The sequence below is a fragment of the Bidens hawaiensis genome, unplaced genomic scaffold (genome assembly GCF_021521415.1).
Source record: "Bidens hawaiensis isolate Kalapana, Puna unplaced genomic scaffold, B.hawaiensis_p1.1 tig00028261_1, whole genome shotgun sequence".
Taxonomy (NCBI): Eukaryota; Viridiplantae; Streptophyta; class Magnoliopsida; order Asterales; family Asteraceae; genus Bidens; species Bidens hawaiensis.
The window spans coordinates 81,599-91,464 of NW_027494606.1; the positions used below are offsets into that span (position 1 = coordinate 81,599).

At 34.6% G+C, this 9,866-nt stretch overlaps 1 protein-coding gene across 1 annotated transcript; it reads left to right on the top strand.

Annotated features, from left to right (window-relative positions):
- Positions 1 to 551: 551 nt before the first annotated feature.
- Positions 552 to 3,701, top strand: LOC143576683 (uncharacterized). Its single transcript, XM_077060719.1, has 2 exons — positions 552 to 2,972; positions 3,068 to 3,701. The coding sequence occupies exon 1, from the start codon at positions 1,262 to 1,264 to the stop codon at positions 2,441 to 2,443; it is 1,182 nt and encodes a 393-aa protein (XP_076916834.1). The 5' UTR covers positions 552 to 1,261; the 3' UTR covers positions 2,444 to 2,972; positions 3,068 to 3,701.
- The last annotated feature ends 6,165 nt before the right edge of the window (positions 3,702 to 9,866 follow it).

Genomic DNA, 9,866 nt, shown 5'->3' on the forward strand with positions numbered 1-9,866 from the left:
GAGAAATTTTGATCAGGGAAAAGTTCAAACATCGGGTATTACTGTACCACCATGTCTATTTTTTATGCTAAATATGATTGCTTTTTGTTACAAATCTTTTTAATTGTTTGTTGTTAAGTAGAAATTTGCAATTACTTTGAATTTTAGGTCCGACGTTGACGTTATTGGTCATGGAGTGGTTCACTGATCGAACATGGATGTATAAAAGGACCAATAGTGATGGATCTTCTAACTTAGAGTACTATAATAACTTGAACAAGTGGTTAGACTTTGTCTATTCTAATGAAAATGTTGTGGATCGAAGGGTGACTAAGCGTTATAAGATAGTACTTGACATCAAATGTCCTTGTTTAAGATGTCAAAATGGCATCTACATAGATAGAGAAACTGTTCAGAAACACTTGCGAATGGTTTCATGCCTCTATACTACACATGGCGTGAACATGGTGAAACTTCAACCCACAATGTAGGACAGTCGTCTACCGCGAGGGAAATTGTTAGTGATGATAATGATGGTTGTAGACAGATGGTGATAGATAGTATGTATTCGTCTGGTTTTGATCCAACGACACACTCTAATACTTTTGAAGGGGAGATACCAAATTCAGAAGCAAAGGGATTCTATGACATGTTACAAGCTGTTGATGAGCCGTTGTGGGAAGGGGCAAATTGCTCAAAGTTACAATCCATCACAAGTTTTTTGAATTGGAAATCACTTTACAATGTATCTACTACATCTTACAACCACAACATTTCCATGGTTAAAGCATTGTTGCCTGAAGGGAATAAACTACCCGAAAACTTTTTATGATACAAAGAAAAGTTTAGATAAGCTTTGTCTTCCTAAAGAAAGGATTCATGTTTGCAAAAATCACTGCATGCTATTCTATAAGCAAGACACGACATCCACACAATGTAAATGGTGCGGGAATCTCGTTACAAGACTGGGCAAAACAAGGTACCTCATTTGGTGATGACATATATGCCGATTGGTCCCAGACTTAAGAAGTTATATATGAATATGAAGACCGCAAAAGATATGACTTGGCACCATGATCACAAAAAAAAGGACGGTGTCATGGCACATCCAAGTGATAGTAAGGATTGGAAGCATTTTGACTCGAAGAATCCTGACTTTGCGAATGAGATCCGTAATGTTCGTCTCGGGTTATGTACAGATGGCTTTAACCCAAATAACACGAACTCAAGCCCTTAATCATTATGGCCTGTCTTTCTTACAATATATAACTTACCTCCATGGATGTGTATGAAAGACTCATTTGTTAAATTGTGTTTGGTTATTCCTGGGCGAAAGAACCCGAGTAAAAACTTAGACGTGTTTCTAACGCCTCTAATAGATGAGTTGAAAGAATTGTATGAGGAAGGTATTGAAGTTTATGACGCTTACCGTAAAGAAAATTTCACTATGAAAGCTATCCTTCTATGGATAGTCAGTGACTTCCCCGCATATGCAATGTTATCTGGATGGAGGACGTATGGTCACTTGGCTTGTCCACACTGTATGGGAGACACAGAAGCTTTTCAATTGCATGCCGGACGTAAAACAAGTTGGTTTGACTGTCATCGGAGATTTTTACCTCGATCACACCCTTTTCGAAGAGATAAAAATGGATTTCGGACTAATAAATCTATACCAACATCATTTGGACCTCCAGTCGAGTTAGATGGTTGGAAAATATATGAAAAAGTATGTGACCTTCCAAGTGTCTACGAGGGTGTGACATATGACCCAAAGAAGAAACGTCCAGAATTTGGTAAAAGCCATGATTGGGTAAAGAGAAGCATTTTTTGGGAGCTTGAGTATTGGCCTATGCTATTAATTCGACATAACCTTGATGTAATGCACATTGAGAAAAACGTTTTTGAGAATCTATTTCAAACAATAATGGATACTAAAAAAACAAAAGATAATATCAAGGCAAGGTTGGATTTAAAAGAAATCTGCAATGGACCATCACTGCATACTTGGGAGGGAGACAATAATAAACACAAGAAACCGAAAGCATCATATACTCTAACCAAAGATCAAGTAAACGAAGTATGTAAATGGTTGAAAACAGTAAAGTTCCCTGACGGATATGCTTCAAATATAGGAAGTTGTGTAAATGTTAAACAATGTACTTTTTACAGCTTTAAAAGTCATGACGGTCATGTGTTTATGCAACGACTGCTCCCTATCATATTAAGTGGCATGCTACCAAAACAAATCTTTGAACCGATAATAGAGTTGTGCACATTCTTTCGTGTAATATGTTCAAAGGTTTTACACGTTGAGGATTTAGAAAAATTGGGAAAAAGTATTGTCGTAACCATTTGTAAGTTAGAAAAAATATTCCCACTTGGTTTCTTTGACTCAATGGAACACCTTGTTATACATTTGACCAGTGAAGCACTTCTTGGTGGTCCTGTGCAGTTCAGATAGATGTATCCGTATGAAAGGTAGCCATTTTAACTTAAACGAATTAATCTTTAGACATATAAAATGTTATATAATTGCTAACATTATTGTCATTTCAACTTTTAGGAAGTTGGGGAGACTGAAAAGAACGATTCGAAACAAGGCAAGGGTCGAAGGTTCTATTATTGAGTCATATCTCGTTGATGAACTTTGTAACTTTTGCACGTTGTACTTTGAGCCGACAATTAAGACACGATTGAATCTTGAGCCTCGCAATTTTGCCCCTGATATACCTTGTTCTTCGAGGGCCGATTCCCGATTGAGTATATTCAAACATCCATCTCGAAGATTATTTGATAAGGGTGAAAAAAATATAGTTCTCACTGATAAAGACAAACACCAGGCTCACACTTATATATTGCTTAACTGTCAAGAGCTTCATGAAACCATATTGCTATACGATGAACATCTCAGAGCTTCATTCCCAAACTCTGATCAAGCAACACTCGATAAAAAGAAAGAACGTTCATTTGCTAAGTGGTTGCAAGAACATGTAAGCATAAGACTAAAACTATTTGATATCTTACCATAGTAGTTAACAAATTTATATCACTCCATGCATGTTAATACATTTTTTTATGAATGTAGGTTATGAATTGCCCGGGAAAAGAACATTTGAGAGATATAGCACAAGGGCCTCTCACTTATGTTCAATCACACAAGGGCTATTTGGTAAATGGTTACAAGTTTCACACACAAACATCTTATAATGGGCGGGTTACCCAAAATTCTGGTGTGTGCGTGAAAGGGGCTTCTTATGAAGAAAATGAGAGTGACTACTACGGGTTGTTAGATGAAATCCTAGAGGTGGAGTACCACAGTAAGCTAGGAAGTTGTGTTGTTGTATTGTTCTAATGTACATGGTTTGATCCCGTGAAAGGTTTAAGGGTGGACCCAAAGACTAATATGGTTGATGTTAAACCCAAAGCAGTAGGATGTGTTGGCGATCCGTTTATCCTAGCATCACAAGCACAACAAGTGTATTATACACCGTATCCTTCAAAGGAAAAAGGAATAAAAGACTAGTGGGCTGTTGTTAAGACGACGCCTAGGGGGGTTTATGCACTAGCCGAAGGTGATAGTGAAGTAGGTGATGGGGAAAATGAAGATGAAGAGCATTTCTTTCAAGATAATGAAAGGTTAGTATGTACATCAACTGATGATTTGCTCCCTATTAATCATGTACAAGGTAATATAATAGAAGAAGTCGAGGATATAAGTGATGATGAAAAAGTCAGCTACGCTGAGTGAGTTCTAGTTAATCATACAACATACAATCAGTTCACATATTTGCACACATGCCCGAAGGGGTGTACGTTATTCATACTTACTTTTCGTACATAACTATCCGTCCTATTTAAAAAGCCTTTCACCCTATAACCTCACATATATTATAAGAGTCTGGTCCCTAACATCACAGATATTATAAAGGGTCTGGTCCCCAACATCACAGATATTTTTAGGGTCTGGTCCCTACCATCACAGATATTATAAAGGGTCTGGTCCCCAACATCACAGATATTTTTAGGGTCTGGTCCCTCTTCTACCTTTCTATCTCTTACATTCATTCATAACGTACATACATATCATTCATACATTATACATGGCATTCATATTCATAATTATAACTTGACAGTGCACGCGATATCCGAAGATCGTTCACGTGCCGTCAAGCAATCATTCATACCGTTCACATATATCACATAGGGCATACACTTATCACTTAGGATAAGTGTATTAACAACCACATCAAGTATGTACACAGCCCCGAAAACATAACAATAAAGTGGGGCTAGAAACTCACCTGGATCTTGTTGCGTTCACTGTGAATCGTTATCCCCTTCTTTAATTGTGCACGGCAAACTATATAACAATTACACGTGTCAATCTAAATATCACTACCCATACCTCGTTTCTAGTTTAATCATTGCCCTCAACGAATGGGGGTCCGGGGGCAGCACCCCTGGCAGCGGGGTTCTAGGGGCGGCAGCCCCTAGCGGGGTCCAAGGGGCAGAGTCCCTGACTGGAAAAATTTTATTTTCATTAACCGTCTTAACACATTTTTCGTTAACATTTTAAGTTATTTTCTAAGTTGGGCTTGTCTATTTAAGCTCCAAGATACTGGGCTAATTTGCCTAAACTGGATATGGGCTTAGCTGATTCAGGCCCAACTGCCCATTATGGTATCTGGGCCTAACTGGACTCAGGCCCAAATCCCAACAAAATACAGAGTGACCGAGAACCTGTTCTGGCCGATAACTATGATCTGACCGAGAACTATGGTTTGACCGAGATCTCGGGTTGACCGAAATCTCTAACTTGGCCGAGAACTCGTGTTTTCGGCCGAGAACTCTGACCGAGAACATAAGATTGCCGAGAACTACCGAGAACATGTGGTTTGACCAAGGATTGTCAAACTTGGCCGAGAACCCCCAACTCAACTCCTTTTCAGCTCAACTTTCTATCCTTTACTCCATTTTAGGTTTAATAACGGTTAATCGGTCCAAGGTTGCTCCTTTAGCTACATTACACCACCATTTCTAACTGTTTTAACACCTCCTAACCCCCACGGCTCAAAGTCTAGCTCGTTATTGCCATAAAGCTTGAGCCTTTAAGCCTAAAACGTTCTTTAAGCTAGTTCTAGGGTTTTATTCATGAACCGTATCTAACTATGAGCCTTTTCGTCCGTATTAATCATCAAGTTTGCTACTTTATGAACTAACTAGACCCGATCTACTCTAGGTTTGGATTTCATGATTATTCGTTCATAAAAGCGTAACATTTAAGATCAAGAGCATACCTTTATGATGTTTCTAGGTCACGGCTAGTTTTGATTATGAGCTTGGATCGTTTATCTAGCTTGAATAAGGATGATAAACCAAAGACCGATGCTCGGTTGATCTTGGATCTTGTTTCCTTCTCTTGCGGCCGAAATTAGGAAGGTTGTGTGTGTAATGGAGGTGTAGGGAGAATAAGATGGATGGAAATGGAAAGATTTAGGGTTTAGGGAGTATTTATACTCCCTTAAGCCCATGGACCTAAGGTCCATCTTTCCTTTTTGATCAATGATTAATTCCATTTAATTAGACTACTTATCTTTCCTCTTATTATTGTTACTTTATTTATCATCTTAAGTAAACTTGTCCATCGAACAAGATAATATAAAATATTATTTATTGAAATTTTGGGATGTTACAAATCGACTTATAGATATTGGTTTTGATCATTAAAATACAATTTGCTTTTCTTAAAGGTAAACTAAAAAGATCAATTTAGAAAAAAAAACACGGGCATATCTTTTTTTTTTCAATCGACAACTTTTATTAAGAAGACCAACAAACACAAAGCTAGAGGCCTATACAAACATAAGCCTAAAACACTAGCATAGCTCATATATTTATAAGTACGTATCTACATATACGTATATTATATTTAGATATATAACTGGATGATTACAATATTTATAAGAGAGTTATAAAGTTTATGTGTCCTTTTCAGTGTTATCTTCTTGGAATTGTTTATTTCAAGGTTTATTGTTCACTTAATTCTTAGTAATCTAGCACCTGATTCAACGGCTTTATTTTAATACACTTTGTTTAATGAAAATATTTCTCTTAAACTATTTTTTAATCTTTTTAAAACATCTCTAAACTAAATCTACTTCTACTTTCAATATATACACACCCTATAGCATTTGCCAGTTTGTCACCACATGAGAGACATAGAGAGGCACCTTACCAATCAAGATTCTCCTCAAGACTCTTCATTAAGGATGTTCTCACTCATTCACGTCATTGCCACGTAGGAAACGGGGTTTCAAAGCCCCTTTCTATAACGTCCTACTGTGGTTTGTCATCATTTTATTGGCCATTATATATATACGTATATATGTATGTGTGTGCATATGAAAGATAGAGAGAGATGCAGACCTCCCCACGTCACCCCTTCATCACGATGTACCCCCCCCCCCCCCCACACACACCCCGCCCTGTGTCGCCCACATTGACACCCACAATGGGTGGTCTAATAATCATAAAATTTAAACGTGATTTTGGCTCAAGAGTTATATGTTTTAGTCTCTGCCAAAAAATATTATATACATGTGGTCAGTAACACATAGAATAGTATGACCGTAGAATGCAAGTTTATATTCACTTAAAAAGTTACGCGACTTAGCTAAACATTTCATGAAGTCATAGTATCGATCGACTAAGATAAAAACCATGGATATGATATCATTAGTTGAAAACTTAGAATAATAGAAACTAGATGAACAAGGGTGATAATTTAATAGTTATGCTTTACTTTGTTAGGATTCTAATTAGCCTAGGCAAATAGTACAACTACGAAACATAACGAATGGATGTCGAAGCTCATTTCCTTCACGGGAACTTATAGAAAAAGATATGTACATGAAACCATCACATGCGAGTTTTAATAAAGGATCCAAGTTTCAATATATCCATTGAATATTTAAAGTCATGGTCTAGAAGGTAGAACATATATACATTTTGCTTAGGAAAATAAAGAGTTTGATTTTATTATAACGTTTTCAGTCTAGCTTATATGTATATGAGAATATGAGATACTACATATTGTGTGGAATTGAGTATGACTCAATTAGTTCACATGTTGAACAAGTGTACATAAAGAATTAAATGCCTTTTTTTATTGTGGTTTCCACCTTGACGGTGTTCTACGTGAGTTAGGCATGAAGCATCAAAGTCAATATAAATGGTTGACATATCTTATTAATTAGAGGTTCAGTCGAGTATTGTGGATATTTTTAAATGCTATTAAAAAAGTTTAATCATGTTTGTGTGTGTGTATGACATGTTATCTGCAATATATATTTAATATTGTTGTTAATTCTTGAAGCTTAACAAGCACATGTCATTTAGATTATTGCATACTCCACTATAAAATGTAGAATGCAGATTATATTGCAGCTTTGGAGTTTGGACACAACAAAGGAAGCTATGCCGACGAACATTTGATTTCTGAGTTGGGTGTGTCGTAGCCAACATCATGCATGTATGTGTCCGATTACGTTCTTGTATGACACTTGTCACTGTCCACAGTACTAGTACCGACTACAGTAGGAAGACAGATAAAAAAGAAATGTATTGTAAATATCACGTTTTGATTAATTAAGATACTTAGTTATCTACCTATTCTAATAAAGTAAAATAATTGGGGACACGTGTCAATTTGTGGTTAATCCTTATAATTTTTTTCCATCCAAAACTAGTATATGTAATAAATCATTAATTATTTACTTTCCTTTTACACTCCATTTATATTATTTCAATAACATTATTAAATTATTCATTTTCCTTTAAACTCTATTTATATTATATCTATACATTTTTATAAAAATAAATATTTATATATTATACTAATATACGTTGGTTGAATATATATTTCACAATATTTGGTGAAATCCAAAAATCAAAAACAAACTGTGTTTGTTAAACACTGAAAGAAATATAATTATAAATATTATCATCAACATATTATACTATGTATATAGTTAAAGATTTTAAATAAAAAACTTTAATATGCTCTCATTTTACGAATCAATTTTTTTAATCATTAAATTTTAAATATATATAAACGAAACCTTTAACAGTCCATGGTTGTTCTCTACATTTTATCAAGCCATCAAATTGTTTTATTTGTAAATTGAGGTTTCTCATGTATTTGACTCGAATTCACGGGTATGGGTCTCACCAAACCCAGATAACCCTTAAACGTGTTATAACATCTAACTAAATTAAAAGGTAATCTCACCAAATATTTGATATGAAAATTCTATAAAATAAGATATACAAAAATTTAATATCTGAATTTTTTTAAAATAAGATATTATTTATAATTAAGAGACAATTTTATAGTAAAAAAATAAGCGGGTCATGGGTCTTACCAAACCAGATAGCTTTTAAACGAGTTATAATATCTCATTTATTTGTGAACCTTTTCATCATCAAATCTTAAGTATATTATTAACTTTCTTACGATAAATACAATTAAAATACAAAAATTGTATATAAATATTAAAAAAAATAATGTAAATAACCCCGTAATACGGAGGATAAAAACTAGTATACTTATATATTGAATTGTTTACTATTTGTATATTTTCCTTATCGTAAAATAATATTGCAATTAAAAAAATGTGGTCAACATATAATATCACTTAACATATATTTCACATCCATGATTCATCTCCCAATTATTTGGTGCTCCGTGTCATGTCGTTAAGAGACTTAGAAAAAGATATTCAAACATCAATATTTAATCTAGGCAGCCTCTTTTATGGGATTTAGATTTCTTATGTTTTAAATTTAATTCACAATAATGTGACATGAATTCTAATATTCTATATGCGGATAAGATAAAAAGTGTTAGTTCAAAAACGAGATATTATCCTTTATAAAAAAAAAAAGCCAAGTATGAAATTACATGTATTTAATCAGAACGTACGATTTATATATAGGGATTGAATCAACACAATGATTTGGCTTGAACGTTGCAATCTTTCGTGAAAAGGCAAGGCAGTTGGGGAGTGACCGCATCCGTTATGTAAGTGGTAATATCGTTAGTGGGAACCAGTTGCTGCTCAAGATGACATTGTTGCCTGGTTATAGCTTACCCATAGTGTCATTGATGACCAGTTTCCACTTATCACAGTTAGCACTGATGATATTAAGTTCTCACTACTAGACTAAGATGATTATGGTCTTTACTAGCAACTAAGGATCAATAGAAACTTTTTTTCATTATTAACTTGAAAAATCCATTTTCATTCACAATAATCTAGAATGATATAATTTATACCTTCTAGCTCATATGAATGTTTGTTGTGATTTCTTCATTTGTTCTTTAAGTAAACCCATATTACCCAAACAACTTGATATCGCAATAATCAATAATATCTTCGCCTTTTCTTTCCTAGTATCAAAGATATAACTATTAACGTGCCCAAATAATTGTTATTTTTTTTTCTCACTATTTTATCCCTACAAACCAGTCACTGACCTTTACTTTTAAAGTTGAGACAATAAAATTTAGACGTCAATCATGAATTTTAGAAACCATAACAAATTAAAAATCATAAATAATCCCTAAGCTTCATGTTGGAAGTTCCTTTTCTTAGACATACCATAAAAAATAGGAGATATGTTTTAGTTATTGTGGCCAAGAATTTACTAGACGTAATAACAATACTATCATATCTTACCCGTAAAACTCTTCTCGTTAAAGGCCAGATACTTCCCAAGTACCTAATTTTTCTTGTTCTCGATGGTGGTGGTGGCTAGTGTTTTTATGTATGTGTGTGGTGCAATGAACATTGTAGAGAGCCTAACAATATTATTGAATAAAT

Excerpts from the sequence above, each read along its gene's own strand:
- LOC143576683 (XM_077060719.1), top strand. The coding sequence starts at position 1,262 with ATGTGTATGAAAGACTCATTTGTTAAATTGTGTTTGGTTATTCCTGGG.